The 25,812-nt window shown below is 36.9% G+C and overlaps 1 protein-coding gene across 1 annotated transcript in view; it reads right to left on the bottom strand.

The window, feature by feature from the left end:
* CACNA2D3 (calcium voltage-gated channel auxiliary subunit alpha2delta 3) overlaps positions 1 to 24,544 on the bottom strand; it is a 432,124-nt gene extending 407,580 nt beyond the window's left edge. The window contains exons 1-3 of the mRNA XM_086755496.1: positions 24,505 to 24,544; positions 23,971 to 24,104; positions 23,273 to 23,354 (exon numbers count right to left, since the gene is read on the bottom strand). Coding sequence (XP_086611622.1) covers positions 23,273 to 23,354; positions 23,971 to 24,089 — 201 coding nt within the window. The 5' untranslated portion in view covers positions 24,090 to 24,104; positions 24,505 to 24,544. The remainder of the gene's footprint in view (positions 1 to 23,272; positions 23,355 to 23,970; positions 24,105 to 24,504) is intronic.
* Between the last annotated feature and the right edge of the window lie 1,268 nt (positions 24,545 to 25,812).

Raw genomic sequence — 25,812 nt, 5'->3', positions numbered from 1 at the left:
AATGAAAAGTTTATCCACTTCATCCCTTCATAATTTACTATTCAGATTATACAACGATGTGCAAGCATTGGAAACTTAGATATTCACAGTCTTTAGGATGCAAAATTATATCTGACCCCTCCCCTTGAAAAGCAACAAAGCTAACCCTGTACAAATCTTTAAAACACATTAAAACAACTCACCGCTATACCTTCTTAGGGTCTTACTCATGCTGCCATCCTGTGACAAAAAACAGTAAATACAAGAAAAAAGTTCCATGGAAGAACCCCAGACCATTATCAAAATATGTCTGAAATTCGTTTCATTTTTTAAGCTTAGAAAAAAGCCTTGCATTAAACATAAAACTTCAAAATACAATGCCTTTAAGGGCTGTGTAATTGCTATATCATTTTCTCAGTGATAAACTGACACTTCTCCTAATCTCTATTTCAGGAATTGTCACAAAAAGAAAAACTGCTAAATAGGTCAAGCTAATAAAAGCTTATTATAGATCCAGTGTGATTTTTTTTGAGGGGTCTGCTGTAACAGCGTAACAGGTAACATTTTCTTGAAATGTCTTGCCTTGTGGCAGACTGTCAGAAGATTAAAATGCTTCTCCTGACTTGGTGAAATAAAGTACCCATAACACATGAAATTAGATGGAACCGGGCTCTAAGGAAAATCTACACTACAGGCTGAGCACTCCTGAAAAGAGAAGCATACAAGCAATTACTTCAAGTCAAAGTTTAACTGAATGTTCTTATGGTGTTTTAATTATTCCTCATGGTGATAAATCCTGGAAAGGTAAGAGTTTCACAGGAAACTGTGCTGAGAAAGTACCACATTTTTTGTGTTAAACAGGATTTAATAGCAATGCAGGCTACCTTCAAGTGTCAGCACATTGACAGCGATACTAAAATAGAAGGAAAGGGGTAAGTGGTATAAGAGAGACTCAAACTGTGTATCGGGTTTTGTCTGTATCCAAAGTCATCAGAATCTTCAGTGGTCAAATAAGGATCTGGGCTCAAAAAAAAAAAAAAAAAAATACAGGCAACAATTTTTTTGGGGAACATCAGGACAAACAGTGAAAAGCACCAAACCTTGTCTTACAGAGGTCATGATGCCAGCGACCCACTGAGCATCTTCTCTTGAGAGGCAGCAAGCCCTCAAACCAGATCTCTGGACAGGTAACCTGGAAATACAGCTGGAGAATGCCTTTGGGACCACAGAGGATGTCACCTGCCTGAGCATGCCTGGCAGCTCCGTACAGAGTACAGGTCAGTAGCTTAATGCACTGCCCAGGATTTTCAGACTGGCAGGCTGCAGGCAGTCTGCTTCCACAAGCAGTCACATGAAGGGAAACGAACAGATCGCAGACCATGCTGTTCTCACAGCCGCTCTTATGGCTGCCTGTCGTAAGGCTGCATGGACATAGTCATCGAGCCTATACCTTAATTGAGAAGAAAGACTGGCAGTCAGCCTAGTGGAGTCAAAGCAGACTGAAACAGTTTGTAGGCATTTGGACTTATACTGAAGATAAAAATTGTCAAATTCCACAGCCACTAGCCAGGACCAAAAAAGAAAGGGGGGACGGGGGGGGGAAGCACAGATCATAGATAGAAGATGCTCAGGCAACTGCAGAAATGCTGAAGGGTTTATTTTTAAAAGTCAAGACAAGATAGATTTAGCTGCAGTCTGGCTTGCACCTGGCACTGGTTAAGGAGAACTTCCTGAACAGTGGAATCATTTGCTTAAAAATTTGCATCCTCTTAGTAGGACAAGCAGTGCAAGTTATCCTGAGTAATCAAAATAGATTAATAAAATGTTAGAAAATTAAATACTGATCAGTTTGCACAAAAATATATTTTGTGTGTTCACAAATGTTGTAATTTGCATGTTTATAACTACCTCTTGCTTATTACTACCCCCAGGTGAGAAACACTTAAGACAGTGGAACTGAAATACGGGAACTTTTTGAGTAGCTCACTCAAAAACAAGCAGAGCTGAAGGTTTTTTTGTTATTATTTTGATTCCAGGTATGAAGGCTTAAACTTCATGATGTCCAGGTAAGAATCTGCTCGTAGACAAAGCGTGGGCTGTATCACAAGCTGTACACCAATGATTCACTGCTGAGGCTATGAGTCTTACTGCAGTCAGTGCAACTAAGATTCCCAGTGTGACTTAATGCCTTCTGGCACTTCCACAGTTTATCCTCTAGCATTAGCTGATTAACTGAGAGCCAACTGTTTACAAGAGGAATATCTTTTCCTTTGGAGAGAGAAAAAAAAGGAGGGAATCACGCCTAGACAAAGAGACAAACATTTGTTGATAGAGAAAATTCTCCACAAAGTTCTAAAATTAAAGTCTCAAATTCCTAATAAAAACAAGAAATTAGAAAGAAAAAAAATCTGACAAGTAAAGAGGTGCTTCGTACAAAATATAATACTTTTTCATTCTGATACCTGTATATAGGTAGATATTGACAAGTATTATTGAGTGGATGGGCTAGCTATAGAAAAATATTATTTTCATTTTTAGCAGCAAAAGATCCCTGTATTTCTTAAGGCTTATATTACTACAGTATTTTATCTTAATCCAGTTTCTCTGAAACTTATATTTACCCGGTTTACATCTACCCACAACAAAAATGTTTGATTTCTTACTTATTTTACCTATTCCTCTTGTGGTAATTTTGCTTCAGAATATTTTGGTACTTAAAATAAACCTTAGAAGAGGTCTACTGAGATAGGTATGAACAGTGCAGCTACTAATTGATGATTATAACACACACAGGCTTTCTCCTACAGAGGTGTAAAAGTAAGGTTGAGATCAGGGGGTGGGAAACAGGAACCAAAACACACAGAAAGTGAATCTCCGCTACAATTTTTCAGAATAGGAAACACACCTAACTTAACAAGGATCACAATATGACCTACAACTACATCAACTTCAAGAGCTGAGGACTCAGAACCAAGAACATAAAGTGTCCAAAGGTTTCAGTTTATCTGAAATAAATCAAACTCACTCAACACATACCTTTCAACTAGTCTGACAATTCCACAAGACAGTCTTTTCCCACAAGGTTTGACCCCAAGCTCATATAGAAATGGGATAACACCACAGCCTAAGTCTTACTGTAAAGCCTGGCTGTGAAACTGTGCTGCTCTTCCAGTTTCAGAATGAGCAATGAGTACACTGACCTTCAGAAACACACTTGTCTACATGTCTGATACACAATGGGCAGTGTATATAAAAAAAATACTTGGTAAGTAATTAATCAGCCTTTGATTAAAATTTTTATCTTAATTTGATTAAAAGTTTTAATTTAAAAAATCACTTCCCTTTGAGTATTTGGTGTACGTTCTGATTCAACAGCATTTGTGGCAAAAAGACCCCTCAGAAACAATCTCAGCAGACTTGCTGAGAGAGACACATGGCCACCCATGATACGTCTGCCTCTACGCTTGGCTCCCATGGCAGCCTGATAACCTGGAAACTCCTTTACTTATAACCGTTTCCTTTTCTAGTATTTTGTATCTGATGTCAGTGACACACCAGACCTTGGTAAGAAGACAATTCTGCAGCTCAAGTTTTCTTTACCATTTTCTATTTAGTTTGAATTTGTTTAAACTGTGTATTAAACAAAATGAGGACTTTATATACCTATATCCCACAAAAATATACTGGTGAGGGGTAGACTAAGGGAGCCGTCTTGCCTGCCTCACATTTTTAGCATTTAATACTTTTAGCATTAAGGTGTTTTAGTACTATTTACTCCTGACCGTGTGACACGGTAGCAGTTCTACTAGACAGTAGTGAAGCACTACTGAAGTATGACTTCTACATGGAACTCAATGTTCATGACTTAAGTACCTAATTGCGACTGTGTTCAATAATTTACAAAACTTTTTTTTTACTAAAAAAAAAACCTGGAAAACAAACAACTAAGTAAAGCCAAGATTGCTCTGGGGAAATAAGTTGGCCCAGGGTTTTTTTGTTTGGTTCTTTTTTAACTTTTACCATTTAGCATGGTTCATTTTATTTTTAATTGTCACTGAGTGAGTGTTTCATGTACAAGCCACAGCAGCTCAGCAGAGAATACAGAATCACATAGATTGGAAGGGAACTCTAGAGGTAACCTAAACTGACATCAAGGGCTCCACAAAGCTAAGCGGTGCTCCAGGCTTACCCCCAAACTGGTCTAATCACTGTCTACAAAGTCAGCAACAGCCAAACGTGGCACTGAACACACCGTTCCTTTACCTACTGGTATCTACATACTTTCAATGACGCTGGTGTGGTATGTCACACAGGATTAAAATCTTTCACCAGAAAGCAAATACTGATGGTCACACATGTATTTTTTCTATAAAAGATATATAGTCAAAGCATTCTAATATTATTCTATTGTCTCAAGGCAAGAAAAAGAAGTCAAATGTCTTTTATTTCTTTAATGACAACACTAAAGCTACAAACCATTTTAAGTCATATCAAACCTCAAAATGCTTCTCTGAGCAACTTTGCTTAGAGAAGGTGGACGTTACAGATTTTGTCTTCTTCAGCTCAACAAGTTTCAAATTCTAGTTTTGAAATCATATTAATGTTGGGTATTTATGTTTTCAAAATGGAAGCCTGGCTCAACACATTTTAAGCTAATAGGGCCAATTCCAGAAAATAAGGCTAAATAGCCATTGTTATTCAAGAAATACATATTAAAACAAATTAACTTTATTTCCCAAATGGAACACCTCAGATGAGATAAAGAGGAGACTGAGTTCTGAAAATTTTTTTCAATATATTTCTTCTATGAGCAAGTCAAAATACTTATATCTAGCTCATCAAAACTTTTTCAGTCTATTTTAATATCTAGACTCTTTCTAGGTTTATGTTATTTTTTTTTGTCATTGCTACTTTTACTGAAAAATTTGACAAAATTTCAGTGTCAAAAACAGAATCAAAAATATTTTTTTCCAGATATATCGAAAACAATTTTTCAAAGAGCTTAACTCAAGAATAATCTCTTTTTATTTATTTTTTTACAAGTATGCAGCACTTTTTTGGTAAGGAAGTTGCAAAGGATATTTTTTAATACACAAAGGAATTTTCTTTTGAAAGGTCAACAAAGGATGCAGAAGATATCTTATAAAAAAAAAAAACAAAAATAAATCCTGCTCTGAGAAGGTCAGATGAAATATTTGGCTTGTATAGTACAACGAACCATGGTATCCAATTTCACCTAATGTTGTTTTCTTTTGCTTTTATGTTTCATAATGGACGGACTACTGATAATACTTATATAGCACAAATAGAGCAAATCTTTCTTTCTTTACAATTTCTCCTCATTCCAGAAAGGCTAGAGTAAGGGAGACGTTTTTCATGCCTGGACGAACACCACCTGCAATACAACATCTTGCTGCAGTACTTGGGTATTTTTATCTCTGCACAGATAGAGCAATCCTTGAATGTATAATGAATACATAGGAGGGTGGGGAATCTGTACAGGGTTGGTTTTCTATCTGCTTTTTTCTTGCTCTCCAACAACGTGGTTGTCCAGGTTACAAAAATAAATAAAAAGTTTGTCCTGTAATCCTTACCCAAAGTTGAAATCATATATAGTTCTCCTGTTTGGTTTTTAAGGACTATTTAGATGGAGGAAACAAAGTATAGACAACATGGTAGGCAACACTCATTAGTGAGAAATCTCACAATCTTAGATTGTGTATTAAAATGGATCTATAACTTTTTATAACTTCTTTTATCTAACCTCATAGTGCTTTATACAGTTATGTAATACAGACAAATTAGTACAAGAATTTCTGAGATTTTGAGGGGGGGACTTGGCCTGTTGTTTTTTGGAGTTTCGTTCTGTTTTTTTAAGGATGGCATAAGGTCACCATATAACATATCATGTAAAATCTTTCAGTCAGTAGCAATGAGAGAAAATTTAGGATGTACACAGGACAGATAAATAATTTTTAAAATGGAATGTTAAAGCTGCCATAAAAAAAAAGAGACATAAAATTATACAAAAGCTATTGATACTCCTTTTTAGTACAGTAGTTAGTGCAAGGCCATATGATTTGTTATAGTTGCACAAATAAACCAATCAAATTACCTGTTTTTTTCATGGCAATCATGTTCATTTAAAAACTTTTTTATAGAGCTTTAGAATTGCAGAGAATTGTTTACACTTTGCAAACAAGACCGCATTCTACGACCAAGGAGGAGTTCTAGACTAAATGTAGTCAAAAGCAAGAGGCATTTAAGAGGTAGAATAAGACTGGTAGAGATAGAGAAGTCCATGTACATCAAGGTTAGATATTATACTTAAGAGATAGGTACTGGGATATTTCAAAGAGCTGAGAAGATATTTACGGAACAGAACTCTATATAATACATCTATATAATTTTTTAAGCTAATATATAGGAATAAATCTGAAAACAGGATTAAGAAAAGTTGTATTCTAAAAAACACAACTATCGAATAATATCAGAAATCTGAAGTGAAGACAGAGAATTGGGGGGTGGGGAAGGAAATGAAAAAGTATCAGAAAGAAGAAAAATAAATGCTTAAGGCAGAAGATACACTGTATATCAAGTCTCTCAAAAAGGAAAAATGCAATTCCTCATACATGATGTAATGAAGGAGAAGAGCTAGTGCCATAGAAGGATTGACAACTCCTCTTGGAAGAGAATGGACCGAAGAATTAGGGAGTGCATATGTTGAAATCACTAGGTGAGAGTGTCTTACTTTATCGTTCACCTACAAGAAATGAGATTCTATTCCAGTTACTTTTCTTTTTCAGCAATTAAACAAAGAAACAAAAGCCATCTTTCAACTTTAACTTCTACCCACCAAGGAGAAAAAGTAAAAATTGGCAAAGTACATACGCTTTTGCAGTTAAAATAAATTGCAGCTTGACTTAATGTGAAGCCATCAAGGAGATTTATAATTACTCTTCCTATTTAAACCATAACGTTTTTCCAGTCTAAGGAACATTGCACCCTCAAACATTCTACCCCTTTTTTCCCAACAGCATACAGTCTCATTACAGATAACAGTCTCATTACTGTGTATGACTATTTTGAATATAAAAGAAAGCTTCCAGATTGCAGATCCAATCCTTTTGCAACTTATGCAATAGTCAGCATTCTAAGTACTGGTTTTAAAGCTTGCAAGGCGGCATACAATCACAGTAGAGACAGACTTACTCATCTATCCTACATAGATGTGGAAATTATTTCATCATTTGTGTGTACCTTAACTAGCTGCCAGTCCAGCAGCAATTCTTTTCTTCAGTTTTCTTCATTACATCATTTCTCATCAGTCATTACTTTAGCCCTAGACAGTCAACACAGAATCACCTACTCTTTTACAATATTTGAACTAATCAACACTTTATGCAAGTACTTTTCATTAAAAGCATGCATACTGTTACCAAAAATGACTTTATTTCAGGCACAAGACTACTACAGAGGTGCCATTCATATCAACAAAGTAACACACCCACCTGCATTTGCCTCAATTGCTCCTGAACTGTTGTGAATTCAAATGTTCTGGTAATTAGTTTACTCTTAAATGAGATGAAATAATAATGTTAATCCTGCACACACCTTGTTTTCATTCAAGTTCCTAAGCCTTTGGAAACAAATGCTGTATCATCCAGACTCCAAGACTGTTCTTTTTTGACAGCACTGCTACTACATAGGAAGTTAGATAAACTTGACCTGTTCAGTCAAATAGAACAATCATTCATCAATACATACTAGTAAGTGATATCTGATGATGTTTAAAAAAAAAAAAAAACAACAAAACCAGCCCCATAACACTAAAAACCCCACACCAAAAAAAACCACCCCACATAAGCAAATTTTACACACAAGATGTCATCAAAACTTCTTTTTTAAACTGCAGACAGTAAGCATGATTTTCCACATCTTATAAATATGGAATCAGACATATATTAGAACAGATTTGCACAAGGTCAATCAACAGGCCAGGGGCAAAACCAGGACTATAGGTTTTCTGGAGGCATCTGAAGCAGAAGGAGCATTATTTAATTCAATGCAATGATTGCACCAACTAGCCAGCAAAATATATTGACATTTCAACTAGTAACCAAGATGTGAAACGATCTTCTCTGTCATATTAAAGAGTTGTCCTGTAACATTGAAAACTTTGCTATAAGTGAGTGACATTCAAGCAATGCAAGTCATGGTATAGTCTGCCTGGATTTGTTGTCCTTCTAGTCACACTAGAAAGGCACAGGTTTTTAGGAGACTCTTGAGAGGAAGATATCAAATAGACACAGAGGATTTGTGTGAAGAAGTGGAATTTTGTACTTTTCAAGACACTATTTTTTAGGTTGTGCGTTTTACTGAAGATTCTTGAGAAGAGCTGAGTTAGCAGTTGGTTTTGTCTGACAAATTATGTTCAGAATAATTAGAGTTTTCAGTTATGCGACTCATATATATTTATAAACCAAGATAAATAAACAGCATGCAATCAGATAAATATGGCTATACATGAATAACTCTATAAACTAACATCTGAATTATTCCAATACATAAGTATAGGTCCCATATGTATAATGTCATTTTGTACCATCCTTTTCCAGAAATATTTCCCCAGACATCCTGTAATGCTGAGGAAGTTCTACTGAATAAACATGTATTTACATTAATACCTTGTTTAAGGTGGGCTGGCAGGATTAGTGCCAAACTACAAGTGTAGTTGAACTCTATTCCTATTACACTGAGGCTGTACAGAATAAAAGATTTCAGCAGAGCAAATGTCAAATTTTAAGAATAAACCATTCAAATTTTAATCATCTAGGAAGCCAAATACAAAAGTCAGAATTATATCATTACTTAGTTTAATTTCAGATGCCTTTCCTGAATTGAAATTTACATTTCTTAGCACATAAGACCCTACATTCCTTAGCATATAAGTCCCTCTTACTTTTAGTTCTTGGCAAAAGTTTTGAAATCACATGGTACTTACACATTTAAAAAATAACAAACTTGACCTTCTAACTCTGGCTTACATATTTTTAATATGAAAATTATTCATTTAATAGATTTGTCAAAAATAATCACCAAAACAGAAATATTGACTGAACTTCATGCAAATGCATTCTCCAATTGTATTAAACTACAGGGGAAAAAAACCACCTTCCTCATTCTGCTTATTTGCTCCCAATGCATTCCATCCCTCTATCTTACTACTTTTACATGTCCCTGTTCTCACCTTTAGCTCTTTTTAAACCAGACTGCAGTAGCTTCCTGATAACTGACTCCTCCCTGCAATTTGTATTATCAGAAAGACGCTGTGAACTTGCCTCCCTTGCTATGACAGAAGATTTCTATTTCATTTTAGAGAGAATCCTGTCTCTCCCCCCCACTCCCACCTTCCTGAACATGCCATCCAAGGTACAACTAAGCATATTGGCTGTTCCTGGGGAAATAACCACCTTCTCTTTCCAATAACATTCACAGCATGCAAGGTGCACCAGTAGATCCTGATGTATTTATTCTTCCTTTTAAAGGTTCAAACATCATAACTTAATGGAAAGATATTTTTAAGAACAGCACTTATATTTGCAAAACCTTCTCCGATTCTTATGTATTAAAGTGTTATTAAGCCATTACTCATTTTATTTCAGAATATTTTTCTCTAGCTGACCAGATCCTCACAGCAGCATTACAATTACATCTCTTAAAGACATAGAAAAAAAAAAAATACATTAATGGTAAAAATTCCCAGAGGAAAAAAGCAATGGCTATAAACAAGTGGGAGCACAGAGAAAGATAGAATGAAAAAGTTAACATAGAAGAAATTTCCACAGTGATTGCAATACAGACAGAAATAATCAGCTACCCATAAAAGGATAAAGAAAATGGTTTGATTCCCAATTGAACTGCATTTGACATTTGTGAATTTGACTCTGTAACGAGTCTTATCGGTTGGATCTCACTTGGAAGAAAATCAGAAAAGGTCAGTCTGAAGGATCTAGACCAAAACAAAATAGTGCAGAACCGTAGTTATGGGGAAAATGGCTAACACAAAAGTACCATCAGGGTAGAAAAAAAAGTATAAGGGAAAGAAGAAAAAGTTTTTAAATTGAAAATTACTGTCTAATATCAGCATAGCATACCACTTCCCATTCAAAGCATAGGAATAATTAATTCTCTGACAAGAAAGGTTCAATTTTACTTGCCAGCATAATACCATATGGAGGTTTATTACAAACTACAGATAGCGAATATCAACAGCAGAAATAAGAGAGGTTCTAACAATTCTGTAGTTTTTCAAGATTGTTACAGGAAACTATTCATGTTTTCAGTAGTGAAAGAAGTTTTATTTTAAAAGTGTGTTAAAACTAATGCTTTGTAACTCTCAGAGCTGATCTATGTACTTTGCTTTACTTCCATATGTTTATGCTAGTACTGTTCTTCATCACCTGATTCTCTCCATATGTTAAACTCTCTACAAAGCTTCTCCTAATAAAAAAAAAAAAATTAAAAAAAATTAAAGTTTAGAAATCTAAGGAAAGAGATAGTATTTCTAGGCCCATTTTACAAAGAAAAGTTAGGCAAAGATTCCTCTGGCGGGTGTCGGGGGGGCGAAATCCTGCTTGTGATTTTAATTTTCAATTTGAGGCTTCTGGCACCCTGCATGAAATCCTACCATTACCACAAGTGCTGGATTTGTGTGTGTGACATTACAATTCAAGTTAATATCATGCTTAAGGGCTTTATTGAATTTTGGCCACCAAGATTATGTGGCCTAAGCAGACCATCAAGAAAGCTATCACAGACCTAGGATAAGAAGTCAGATATATCTGAATCTCAGCCTGATGCTTTGATTTCAGTAGGAAAATGAAAATCTGAGTTGGCCAACAGAAATCCTTCTGTTTTCTTTCATATTCTTCTTCCTCCTCTCCCTTCAATGTTTTTCATGGAAAGTTCCAGGGTGAAGCCAGAACTCATCTCTACTTCTATTGTGAAATTGTGTTGTAGTTGGTAATGATAGGTGGAAGTCTGAAGCATGAAGTGAGTACTCACGTTTTTTTTCGTACCATGCCATCTATAATATAACCTTTCTTGTACTTTGTTGAAGAAATGGCAGAAGATATTGTAAAAGACTTGATGTGCGTAGGGGGTAATAAATCTGTTGGATGCAGATAGTCAATGGCTGCAAGTCATAACATAAAGCTTTACTCTTAGCCTCCTACCAGTTTTCATTATCAGTGAAAATTTCTATTAATGTAATACGATAGCATCATGTACAAACAGCTTGACAGTCATACATTTTGCACAGCTGTCATAAAATGATAGTCATTTAGCTTCAAGGTAAAGCTGAAGTTTGAATATTCCTGCTTTTCATCTTTGAAGCTTTGTCACTTTAGAAGATAATTATCTAATTTTGTGACCAATGATGTGTTCCAAACACATCAAATTTTAATACCCGTAGTATGCAGATCCCTTTTTTTGTGTCTTGAAAACTAGCAACTTAGCTTGACACAAAATCTTGGGAGTATATTGAATAGCCAGACATTAAAATATTACCTAGAGGAACAACAGGAACACGATATGCTGTGGCCCTGACCAAAGTTTTCAGAATGTCTTCCAAATAGCATTTTCACAGTGCTTTTATCTAACAGATTAGAGATACTATGTATAATTTTGACTCTTGCTTTTTAGGAAAGCAAATCATATCCTTTTTTGTGTATAAAAGAATAAAGAAGCTCCTTGACAGCTACTGTAGAATAATTTAAAGTAAAAATAGATAAGACATAAAAACTACCAGCTGACAAATTATTTCTGTACAACACTAAGTTCACTTAAGATACTGTAGCTGATAAAGACAATAAAAGAAAATGGCTAGTGAAGCAACTTGGAGTTAAGGGGTTTGGTTTAAGCCCTAGATTACAAGGGAACTTCTTGTGTTATCACGACAAATTTAAAACAAAACAAAACAAAACAAAACAAAAAAACAAACAAACAAACAACCAAAAAAAACCACACACACAAAAAAAACAACAAACCCTTCTCCAATTTCTGCAATCAACTTAGTGGAAATTACTCTTAAGACTTAGTAATTACGAGAACAGTTACATACTCCTATTGCAAGAATAGTCTCTTCTGTGGAAAAAAAAAAAAAGTCCACTTGAATAGTAAACAGCAGAAAGTTCCATTTAAGAGCCTGTAAAGTTAGTGAAAATTATTTTAAAAGAAAGGGTCAGAAAATAAAGTGTTGCAACTTGATGAAGCAATGAAAATATGTTATAATATGCCTGGGGCCTAAGAGAGGTCTGCCATAACAAAGTATCATTCTTTTCAACACCTACAAGAAGTTTATGGAGAAGATGAACCAGGGCTATTTATGGTGGTGCACAGTAGAAGTGATAGACAGTAGTCATGAATTGAAACTGGAGATTCCAGCTTAAGTAACTTTTCACCCTGAGTAGAGTCAAGCATTGGAACAAAAGAGGTTGTAGTATCTCTGTCCTTGAAGGTTCTCAAGATCAGACTCAACAAAGCCCCAAGAAATCTGCTCTCATTTTAGCATTGATTTCGCTTTGAGCGGGAAGTTGAGTTCCCACAGAGTTCCATAGTGGAAGAGAGGAAGATTGTTGTACAAAGAGGGAAGATTAGGGGATCTTCCAGAACCAGTTTTACTGAGTCTTTAGTGCCAAACACAAGAGTCTCAGTACAATTAGAATTTTTAAATTCAGTATCACTGTATTCAGAAGAACATTAAGCAGAGATCTACTCAACTTGCACATTACAGAGGAACAGTGTTAACATAATGTATAACCTGCCAACTGCACAAACTTCAAGGAAGCCTTTTGTCCTGATTCTGGCTAGGATAGAGTTAACAACTCCACCTTTTGAGTACAGCAAAGGAAAACATTTAATGAGGCTATTAGAAGCTCAAAAGTAATTTCCACTCTTGCCTAAAAACTAAGACCAAAGCTTCAATAAGGAAACTACCATCAGTCATACGTATAAGCAAGCTACCTAATGAAACAATCAACAGGTTTCACATATTAAGCCCTGATACACTGAATGAATAATGCACACATACTTCTCACTTTGTATTTCCAATTTTATAAACTAGATTATATCATCATATGATTTGTTTTGTTAATGGACCCAAGAAAGCTTTCTTACATCTTTTACTTCCTTGGGTGCTTTTGAAGGATAAATAGTAATAGCTTTAAGTTCCTCCTGTACTGCAAACTGATTTATATGCAAAATATTTGGCAGCAGTCTCAGAAGACACCATTTCTCTCTAGAGCATCTGCTCACTGTAAAACAGAAAGATGCAAATATAAGATAAATAAGGTGGTTCAGAAAGAGAACAGGGAGAGAGAGACAATGACAACAACAAAACAACATGTCAAATTAAGGAAGGCGAAAGCAAAACACAGGAACAGGAGTAAGTGCTCTAACAAAGAGAATGCCTTCTAATATTTTAGATATGGTTTTGGTTACCTTAATGAAATTTATTGGTTTAACTCTTTATGGTCCTTTCAAGAATCTTGATAGACAGAACAGATGGCTGGAAACAACCACCTGTCAAACACCTTTCTCATTAAGGTGTTCATTGCCAGAACCTATATGCCTTGATCACTCTACCAAATGAACTCAACAAGCTCTACCTAAAAAAGCAAAAATTCAGCATAAGTAGTGCTTAGAAAAAACTCTTCGTAAGAGTAAGAAAAGTTAACACACTTTACTAAATATTGACAATTGCTGATAGCAAAGCACTAGAACGTGTCAGGTACGTAAGGAATAAACCCGTTCACATCTAATCAACCATTTCCTTCTCTCTCATTGGTACACCACATTGTCTTACAAGCCCTAGTGAAGCTCTATTACCTACATACTTTGTAGTTACACCTAACACAACAACATAATGGGATATCTTGAAAAGCTAACTGTGCTGAAATCTTACCATGTGGTTGCTGGACTTCAAGTCAAATAGATGAAGAACTGCTCACAAGTTTAGTCTGTTCTATTTAATATATTTATTATTCTATAGTAAAAAGCCATACATGTCAATAAGACCTTTTGAATGTATGCTTCTAAAGGGGAAGGGGAAAAAAAATATGCAAGCGTTCAGTCAACCTGGCCAATCTGTACAGCAATAACGACTGTATTTTATGATCCGTTTCTGCTCTAAAAGTTGAAAGACTCCCCAGCTGTATCTTAAGGAGATAAAGGCACAAAGCTTCACAGTGCATAGATATAGATATCAAAAGAAGAAATAATTACTTTCATTGCTTATGGTCCAAAATTTAAAAAATATTCCAAAAGAAAGGATTATGTAGCTCATCTTCTTAGCAGTTCAATGAGATCTACATAATGACAGGTAACCTGTTCTGAAAAGCCATCCTGCAAGAGTTTCACACCTTTCTAGTGTTTTTTTCTCAGTTAAAAAAAAAAAAATATGTTTTTGATAGTACAGAAAACTAATTCTTGTGTTTAAAGACCAGTTCTTGTTCATGGACAAGGGATATAGAGAATGCATTTTTCTTCTTTCTTCTTCCTGGTTTTCTGCATGTGAAGACTGTTGCCATATTTCCTTTCAAGTTTTCACTAGTTTTGCTCAGGCACAGCTTGGCCCATTACACTAAATCACCACCTACTGAAATAGACCTAATTCTTCCTCTCTTCCCTCACCCCTGCCTATTTATGTTTCTTCACATGTTCTTCCTCAGTTCAAGGGAAATATACTTTCTTTTTAGTTTTCTTTTTTTTTCCTCCTTCCAGTTTTCCCGCTTATTTGAAGGTTACTGTCTCTTTCACACAGCATACCTGTCTGCATCAGACATCTGAAGGTTCTTCTGGAGTTCAGGACTGGTTGTCCCCCTCTGTCCCTATGACTTGAGAATGTTACTTTTAAGGGTTTCTACAGTTTAAAACATTTCTAGTCTCATAAATATGGATTTGAGATACACTTTATCATACATGAGGCTCCCAGCCAATTCTCAGCTCTCCACAGAGACTAAATATAGCCGCATCAGCCATTTTACGAGAAAATATGGCCGAAAGTCAGAGCAGGTTAAGTGTGTCAGATCAGATGCATCTTTAAGGCTAAAACATTCCTTAACCCCTCAGTATATTCACAATAGCCACAGATACAAGCACCAGCAAGAACACCTGGAACTTGTGACCTCCTCTGCTGACTACTTCTGTAAATCAGTGTTTTGCCACACCTATGATGGGTGGAGTTAACAAGGGGGGGAAAAAAAAGGATCAATAGAGGAGAGAAAATAACTTTTGCAATAAGTGCAAAAGCAATCAGTGTGGAAAGCAACACAAGAGAAAACTCATTTGTGCTCCCAGCAAACAGGAAACCTCAAGTATAATAGGAAGCTAGTGCAAGAGTTCAGCATCTCTGAGGGCATCTATATAAGATTACAAATGTCTACTTACATAAACTAGTCTAAGAGCAGAAGCAACACTTCTGCCCATCTCTGTCTCCAAAACTCTTGCTAAGGTCATTTGCTTTCTCAGAGGGCTTTGAAAGAGTCTTCTGGAAAAAATGCATATGTCCTGTGTTAGGGATCTTCTAGGAAATAAATTTGAACCTCGTGCATTAAATTAAAATCATATTCCTATATAAAGCATATTAAGTATTTTTGTCTTCCACTACAGCAATCATCTTCGCCTCCTCAACTGCAATCTCCTTCCTGAAAATTGCCTGGCAGTGGGTGTTGCTCAGGCATTCCTATTTTGAAGATACATTTAAAACACACACTCCTCACCAACAGGCTTGTCCAGGATTTGAATCCAGATAGTTTCAAACATACAGTTATGCACCTAACACTAATTTCACTATAAATTCAAATCTGTCTCTCCCTTCATTGTCAAAGAGCAGCATTGATGAAATGGCCTGTTTTTACCTATGCCCAGCTAAACAAATTATTTTCTTCTAAACTTGACTTGTATCTACTGCTAACTCTAGTCTAACTCGTAAGCAATCCCAGATGCTCTAGCTACTTCTAAGACCCTGCTAAAGGCTGCATGAAGCCAACTCTTCAGCAGCTTCATTCCTGTGCTCTGTATTCTACTGTCTACTATTTTATTCACAGATTAAATTCAATACGCTCGTTGTAACATCTGTACATCTTATGTGAACAAGTCTGTCTGTCTTGACTGATCACAATCTCCTCACATCTTGTAATACCATCCTCAGAAACAGAGTAGTAATCAGCTATAAGATGGATAACTCCATCTGCAAAGTTCTAGGAGATCTGAGGGCAGGTTATTTTCAGGAAGTACCTGTTCCTGGAATTCATCACCTCTGGAAAGGCTTCCAAGACCCTTCCCAACTTCTCTTTCTCTCAAACTAGAATTAAAAAAAAAAAAAAAAGCACAACAAAAACCAAAAACAACACACCACCAAAAAACCCCAACAAAACCAAACCAAAACAAATCCAAAAGCACCTTTTTGGTACTTAAGCTTTACAAATGAATTGGGCAGATGCTAAATAGGCTCACAAAAACATCCATGCAATTTTGCAAAAACATTATACATAAAAAAAAAAGAAAGTGGAACTTCATGACAACAACATATTAATCAAACTATTTCATGAAGACCTTTCATTGAAGCTTCTACAGTAACCTAAAACACACCCTAGCCTATCAATATATAATCTGTCTTGTATAGTCTGAAACCACTTATTATCAGCAACAAAAAGTTGTACCCTACAGAACAATAATGACATTTGAAAGTGTAGAGTATTGATTAGCAGTTGCTCAAAAGTGAATCATCACTACAGCGCAGCATCTATTCGTGGCTCTACGTACCTTCACTGTCAAGATAATTTGCATGGAGACTGGCTCTTTTAACCTTGAAATATAAGCATTTTCCAATACAGGATGTGAAAACAAACAACCATAAATGCATTAAGCAAGGGAATTAGCATTCATTTCCTTTCAAGATCTGATGTTTTCCAGTTGAATTGTCCACTCAATAATTTCCATATTAAAATACATTATTGAAAGTGTAATGCATGTATCAAAATTACAGAAACCATCTCATTTTTATTACATCTTAACAATAGAACATATATACTTTCAACAATACAAGAGGATCATGCTGTGCTTGCAAAACCCAGAAAGACAAAGAAAATACTGCAAAATACAAAGTACTGATGGCAGAAGAGCATGAGCTCACTGTGGCTTAAAACAGGGCTTTCCTTATATTTAAAAAAAAATAACAACACACAGTGATTGATATTCAGGCTGATTTAGTAACATTACCAACACCAAGAAATTATTACTCCTAGCATAACATTCAAACAGGAGATGAGAGTAAGATCCTAGATCATTCAAGATGCACTTCCAACTTCACTGAAGGCAAAGGAAATTTTCCAATACCTTCAGAGAAGGCAGAACTTCTTTACAAGAAAGAAGGAAAAATTATTCCTTGTTGTCAAGAAAAAGAGACCACACTATTGGAAGTTTGATAGCACTGTGATATTTTTCTCTACAGATCAATATGTTTTTCCACACAATGCATTAGTAGCATACGAATGTGTATGATTATTTTTTTGCTTGAACAAAAATTAAAATATATATATCCAAAAGAATTTACTTTTATGTCTGCAGAGAACAACATTAAATACTTCATCAAACATACTGAAATACTCCATAACTAGTTTGTCACGGAGAATAACCTTGTAATTTACGTAGCCCAAAGACCTGTAAGAATTAAAGGGGATAGAGGTTCAAACTCTACAAGTTCCAAAACATCATTTGCATTAATCATCAGAATTAGAGTGATTTTAAGATTCTCAGATGCATATTTCTTTTATTTTCTAATGCTTGATTTTAATTCAGTGCTAGGAGACAGATTTTACATAATATAGACTTCAGGAGTTTGAATTATAATGAATTAACTCTGAATAGAGCTTTTGATAAGCTCTATTTGCCTGGCTGGTAGTTTGTTGAGTTTGGGTTTTGGAGTGGGGGTTTTTTTGTTGGTTGTCTGTGTTTTTCACTGGGGTGTTGGATTTGGGGTTTTAGCAGGGGGCGGTGGTATAGGTTTGGGGTTGTTTGTTTGTGGTGGTTTTTTTTTGGTTTTTTTTGTTTTTTTTTTTTTTTTTTAAATCATAGTCATAAGTCTACAGTTTTTTGAAAATTTTTCTCCCATTTTTGATAGAAAAAAAAACCAGCATTATTCTTGCCGTTTTATAATTGCTCAGCTGGCAAAAGTTTAAACTGATATCCAAGCCTACAGGAGGGATGGGGAAAGGCTGTTTGGTGGGGCCTGTTGCGATAGGGCGAGGGGTGGTGGTTTTGGAATGGAAGGGGGTAGATTTGGATTGGAGATTAGGAAAAAATTTTTTACGATGCGAGTTATAGAACACTGGAACAGGTTGCCCAGAGAGGTGGTGGGGGCCCCATCTCTGGAGGCGTTCGGGGCCAGGCTGGATGGGGCTCTGAGCAACCTGATCTAATCGGGGATGTCCCTGCTCCTTGCAGGGGGGTTGGACTAGATGACCTTTGAAGGTCCCTTCCAACCCTAACCATTCTATGATTCTGTGATTCTAAGAAGCGAATCCACATCTATACCTTAAACTGCACATTTCAGTCTTACTGACCCTTCCTTCAAAGCAGTAGTTGCAGTGTCTCAAGCAAAGAAGCAGCAGCCTACAAAGACCAAAACCAACATAAGGCTGAATAAAAGAAAAGCAATTAATGTCAAGATGATTGGACTAAACTTCGCAAAGAATTTAAGTCACTATTATACCATTTAAAACTAAAGATAGATGTACTGCATGAATCAGATATACCAGCTGAATGCTAATTGATCTAAATAACCCTGTTACATTAGTTTTGCTCTGACATTTCCACAGTTGTAGGAAACTAAGATACAGCACCAAATCTAGTTGGTAAGACAAAATGCAATTCTGAACCTTGAAAAATAGGGATGTTATACCAACTGAAAAAGCCTGCTTTGAGGAAACACAATGATTTGAGGACTGCTAACACAATGAAGAATCTGTTGAAAGGAGTAGGCAGATGCAGACTACAGACTGCTTGAAACCAAGGCAGCCAGTGCTTACATAACAGCGACGACGTCGTTAGACGACTTACATAAGAAAATCTGAGACAGCCTTAAACAAGCTTGTCTTCACTAAGAAGCCTTTATGGCAGAACCGATAAATAAAAAGTTTCTTTTCAATTGGAAACTGTTCCTACATTAGCAATAAAATAGTATCAGCTATTCAGGACCAAATCAAGAATTATCAGAGCTCTGAATAAATATATATATATATATGGGGGGGGGGGGGGGCGGGGGGAGACAAACCCACAGAAGTAGTCTCTCCAAAAGGAATTTCAGAAAGCATAGGATACTACCCTGATATTAGAAGAAGTTTTACTAAAAACAGTAGTTATTAGTAACAGTGCAGTGTAATAGCAATTATTTTTAACATTAACAGAAGGCACATTACATGCATTTTTTGCTTCCATTTTACTACTACTACTATTTTGCAACAGCATGGAACTGAAAACATACTATTATCATGGACACTATAATATGAACAGTAGCATTCCCCAAAGTCTGTTCCTCCAAAATTCCAGTTGTAGCAGGTGAAGAATATTTTCCTGGCACCTAACCCTTGCTTTGCATCTTATACTTAAAGTCTGGCTTTGTCAGCAGGCTACGCTCTTGCAATTACCACAGTACCAACTAAACATAAACAGAGTCTTTAAAAAAAAAAAAAAAAATGTTTAAAGTGTCAAGATTCAAGTAAGACAGATGTCTTTTCAACATCTAAGGAAAAAAAAAAAAAAAAGCACCTAAGAGACAATTAAAATTTGAATCAATTCTTAGGCCTCAGCAATATTTGCTCACTAGGTGAAGAGTATGTATGTCTCTATGGCACCAAGCAGCTTCTTGTACGCTGCCAAATCTATATGACAACTGTAACACCTCCACAAATCAGATAACTTAGGAATAAAATTGTCCTGTTTGCTTCTTATGGTTTTTTGAACACTGAATCATCTTCCTTCACTCTGAAAGCAAGTAGTAGAACATTGAACTGCTAAATTTTGAAGTGCTAATTTTGCTTATATGCTCATAATAATTTCTGAAATTATTTACTAAACTATTAGTGTTATTTTTCAATCTATTTACAGTGTCTGTATTTCATCTAAAGTCAATTTGGGGAAAAAGTCATATCCCATATACTCTTAGGAGACATTAACAACATACTTGGATAAGATTATCATAATGCAATAAAATAATAAAACATTCAGTTCAGGTAAGGTAAGCAATGTTTAAAAAAAAAAAAAAAAAAAAAGTTTCAAGAAGCGTCCAAGATATTCTTACGCATCTTTTTGAAACTCAGGAGGACAGCGATGCTGGTTACTCATTTGATGTTCACAGTACAGCAATGACTTAAGAATTGTAATAACTAAATCAATATTCATAGTTATAACCTGGCAAAATTTTGCTTTACTGAGTATCTTGCAGAACTTCATTTGCTCAATGAAATTTCAGTACAGGTCAAATGACTCTTAATGTGTGAAACACTTGGGCAGTCGAGTGTCAATCATGGCTCGATTTCAAATGCGTTCGTTTGAAAGTAGCGCTCACTATATATGCTAACAAAATGAATCAAGTAACCTTTACATCAATTTTTCATTTAGCAAGTCTTTATTAAACTAAATGGCACTACAAAGCAGCTGGTAATTGAGAAATCTATACTGCCCAGATACATAATTATACGCACATTTTATATCTTCATTTGTTTAACGATGCTGAATTCATAATCAGAAAATGCAGATTCCTTCAGTAACATATAGAAGTCACACTGCTTCTAAAAGTGGAATCTTGACTTTAAAAAGACATTCTCTCGGATCACCCAGAGTAAATACCAAACGGATTCTTGGTGCCTGGCTAGCAGGGAGGGAGGGAAAGGCGTTTGCATTTAGACCCTATTGTGCTAACCCTGCCTTAATTATTGTTACAAATTCTGCCACTGACTTTACATGTTGAAAATACTTGCAATTCCTGAAGTTTGGCATGTTTTTATTCACAGAAGCTTACAGAAGAAATATGCTTCATAACAATACAAAAAGATAAATGTTAAAGCCATCTGTCATCCAGGCTCATTTGCTACAGTCAACAGCAAGAAATAGCAAGCTTAAAAGGACAGAGACACTTGGAATTTTTAATAAAAAGCACCAGAGGTTTCCTAAAACTACGGTACCCGAGAGGGAAAAAGAAAAAAAAAAAAAAAAAAAGAGAACGTGACAGAGGAATAACAATGCTCTAAATACCTGTCAAATCTGTGTTTTGTCTTTTCTCTTTCATTTTATAATGAAATATCATTTTTAAAAAAGCAATAAACAAAACCAAAATAGCTTGGAATTAACATACACTGTCCACCTTCAAAAACAGGAGCACAGATTTGTCAGTGAAATAGAAAGGATGCTGATGAAAAGGTGAAATGAATAGCTTCCAATTATAATAACCAATAGGAAGAAATCTTGCTACTTCGGAGGGAAAAAACCACATTACAGAAGGGATGACAGCAGTATCTACTGTAGGGAACAGAAGAATGACTAAAGATCTCATACTGATTCTTTGTGGATGGCGATGGCAAAACACAGTATATTCTGTCTTTTTCTAGTAAATGTTGGACTACCTGTATTTGGTAGATTTAATTTTTAAAGCCATTTTAAAATCCATGCAAAAAATGGCTGTGCATGGAACAGTTCCAAAGTTAAAGGTACCTGTTTGTTATGGCCCAACAAAAATATTAAATAATTTTTAAAATACCTAATTAGATACTAATCAAAACTGAAAGGTCCATCTGTTTTATACTTCTAAACACTTCATACCAAAAAAAATGATGATATAAGACTACATACACTTTAAAAAACCTGAGCTAGAAGTATAATAAATACTGAATGTCCAGATTTTCAGATTAAAATAAAAGTTTGCCCACTATTTTGAAGTAAAGCCATTTAATGGTCTTGAAAGGTATTAAGAGACCTCAAATATTTTTGTTCTTAATACCTCTGTGTTTTAGGTTAGTGAACTTCATGTTTTGCAGTCCTGGGTATACAACACTGGAAAGGCAGATACTGCTAAGGAACTCATATGCCTTTAGTAATCATTAAGTCAGTTGCTTTCATTTTACATGGATAGCAAAAGCTTTTTATTTCAACTGCTACATGTACTGTCCATTACACCATTTCACACATATACAAGCCTTTCAGAATAAGTGCCACAAAGTAAAGACAATTTCCTTCATAATCAGACAAAAAAAAAAAAATTAACATGTTACTCAAAACTAAAAATCACATCAAAAAAACCCACAGAAATTTAACATATGGGTTGAATGAGTGTCTCTGTAGTCAGTGAATGTCTGAGTGTTTTTCCATTTCCATACTGCATTTTGAGAATCACATTAAATGCCGCAAAGCCATAATCTTAAAATCTTTAACATATTCCTCTTAGTCTCTCATTATATTTTTTCCAGCAAATGCTATAAAAATAAATTGTCTACAATAGTGAGCTTTACTATAGGTTGCATATTTAAATCAGAGTAGACACAGTCCTTGATATATACCTAATACTCAAATCCGCTTTCTCAATACCCTCTGCCCCAATTATGTAGACTTATACCAATTTCTCAAGTTTTTGCAATACTTCACTAGCTTATTACCCAGCTGTGCAGCTGAGCAAGAAGATAACCACATTCGTTCCTCTTATCTGTAATGATGTAATACATCCCAGCACTGGGTTGAGATGATTGGGGGAATAATGGGATTGTAAAAACTGCAGAGATGACAAACAACAGTGCAGCCGCCTTCTCCTGATACAGGGAATTGCTTACATAGAGCACAGAGTGAAAATAATACAATATGCACTAATTCTGCTTCCTGAATGAAGTTAATATTTTTCATAAGAAGCAGCTGTTTCTACACAGAAACATCATAATGACAATGCGGCAACCAGATTAAATACCCGCAATCTAGGCTGAAGCCTAGACTTCAAGAAATAAAAAGTGTTAGAGTTTACTTTCTAATGATAACAAAAAGTAATCCAAAAAGAAAAATACCAGTTTAATCAAGGACTCTTTAGATAGTGCAGTGCAATGCAAAGAGTCATCAGGGACTAGTATGTACTACAAAAATAGATCTTGGACGAAAGCACATACAGCACTGCTTTCCTATTCATTTAAAAAATTAAGTCTGCCTCCATTTTCTCTGATAAAACCTTCCTTATTACAACTGAAGAGATCCTTACCTTCTGGAGGAGCTGGGAACCTGAGTACTTGGCTGCAATAGATTTGATCTCCCCACCAAATGCTGAGGCCCAGAGCTTTACACTGCGAAGAAAAAAAATGAGAGACAGGAAGAAATGTAATACACATGTCATAGCAAGCAACACAGACTGTAACAGCTTCGGCTGCACTGAGAAGGAGCCTAGCAATTTTGCATTAAAGAGCTCACTAAGGAACCTAAGCACAGCAAAAGATTAGCAAAGCTGTTCGAGTACAGGCACAAACTAGATGCTGTGCTAAGCAAGGTAAGGCCTCTGATACCAAACAACCCAACCTGCACTGTTTAAATTTAAAGAATCAACTTGTGCATAAACATGCTTTGGCACAAGAGAATACATATCCACTGAAAGGAGTGAAGCAGGTAAAATAACAGAACAGTTCTGAACGATGAATTCTCACATGAAAAAGAGTTAACATGACAGCATCAACTTTGGTAAATACAAACACTTAAGACTGTGGCCACATACTCCACCAACACATGCTCCTACAATAAAATTAAAGTAGTGCTGAGCACATTAGAGACCACCACTTTAAACACAGCTACCAGAGGAGCAAAGGTGCCTTGAACAGTCAAACAACCACAATACAAAAAGATAAGAACTTGAGCAGTCAAGTTCTCATCCTTCAACATGGTCCTGAGAGCAATAATGAAAGCACTTACACAGACAAGGGGATCTGCTGCTCCGATTCAACCACATCCACTAAGGCTGTGTTAAAAGCTGTCCAGAAGATAAAGAAAAGCCCCCCAAAAGCCCGCAGAAGATTCAAATTCTCTGGCATTGTGCCTCTCTGTGCCTGGAAAGATTTGGGGAAATTCAGGTAAAGCTGAATTCAGCAGCAGTGGTGTTTTGCTTCTAAAGCCTCTTTCCCCACCCCTACCCCCTCCACTAGAACAACACTGGAAGAAATCACAGCTCCATCCTCATCCCTCCAAAGAATGACCCTTCTCTGTGTAATGGAAGGAGAGGACCAGAAGCGAAGCTCTAATGACTTGAAAACTATTGTGTCCCTGGTAACAGCAAAGCGTTTTCCAGCACTACTGCAGCCACTTGCCCGTAGTTCTTTACAACTCCGCAGTCAGCAGTGTGCTGGAGTTACTTCAGTGACCTACTGCTGCTCCAAAGTGCCCTTAGCAGCAAGAAAGCAGACTATTGATTCCAACTGGGGAAGCTGTCTTCTTGCAATTACTGCTCACTTTGCAAATGGAAAGCTGCCTAGAGTTCTCCTTTCCCTCGCCGGTAACCTCCAGCCTTCATCCCAGGTGAAGCCAGCCAACGCACTGGTTCGGCGGAGCAGGAGCAGCAGCCTTTTAACGGGATAGCGCGGAAACAGAGAGGCAGGCACAGGAGGAGCTGGACCAGAGGGAGGGTACCTCTGGATGGCAAAAGCAGAGAAAGTCTGGAGGAGCTGAAAGTCTAGTTGAGCCCTTCCAGGAAGGCGAGAAGAGAGCGCTGCACATTGCCGGGGGCTGAGCTAGGGAGGGCTCGGCGGGGCTGGCGGGGGCGGGGGGGCCGTGCACACCCACCGGAGACCCGGCCAATTCAGGCAGGGCAGCGCTGCGTGAGAAGCATCTGTCACGCAGCCCGGAGAGCCGACGGATGCAGGGAGCTCAGCCCGCGGCGCCCGGAGCCGCCGAGCCGCAGCGCGGAGGGCGCAGCCGGCCGGGGGGAGGGAGGAGCGGCCCCCGGCGGGGCTGCATCGCCGCGGAGCGGGAAGCAGCGGGTACCGGAGCGAGCCCCGGGCGGAGGTCGGGCTGGCACATCCACCCGAGTCACACACCGCACGTCCTTGTGCATAAAGGCACGTTTGCTGCTTCCGCCCACGCCTGAGCGCTGCAGCCAGTCGCTATCCGAGCGACCGGGACAGGCAAAGGCTTATGAAAGAGAAGAAATGCAGCCTAAGTAAATCAATGCGGGCTAACCGACTCAAGCCTACGAATAAATTATTAATTTGTGCTCACAGAAGAATCCCCTTGATGTAGCAAACATAGGATTACAAGCTCCTCCACGGAGAGAGCAGCGTGGGGAGCAGGCGGGATGGTCCAGGTATTTTTGTTGTTGTTGCTGCATTTTAAGATCTCCCCTCCCTCCTTTTGCTTTTATTCTTCTCCCTCTGCTTGTTTCTCACCTTCTTCTCCACTAAATGCACAGACTTAAAATAGCAATTGAACTTCATTGTAAATAAGTGTGGTAAGACCTGGAGACGATCTGAGCACGGGCTGAGTCATCCTCGCATCATGCAATACAGCTCCAGTACCCGCTCCAGAATTCCAGTTTCTTCCTTCTGTAGTTACAATTAACACCCCACAATACTCGCTCTGCCTTTGTATACTGTTCTTGTCCTATTTAACATTTTCTGTCTTGAAGCTAGATATGCAGTATCTATATTGTTTTCCCATTAACATTTCTAAGAGCACTGAACAGTTTGCTTTAAATATCAAAACCCCTATTCAACACCTGGCGGATAAAAGCTTTCTGCTTTCTCAGAAGAAACTAGAAGTTTA

The sequence above is a fragment of the Chlamydotis macqueenii genome, chromosome 10, assembly GCF_036417535.1.
Source record: "Chlamydotis macqueenii isolate bChlMac1 chromosome 10, bChlMac1.mat, whole genome shotgun sequence".
NCBI lineage: Eukaryota > Metazoa > Chordata > Aves > Otidiformes > Otididae > Chlamydotis > Chlamydotis macqueenii.
The sequence above is the reverse complement of the archived record's forward strand: the minus strand, read 5'-3'. Positions and strand labels throughout refer to the sequence as shown.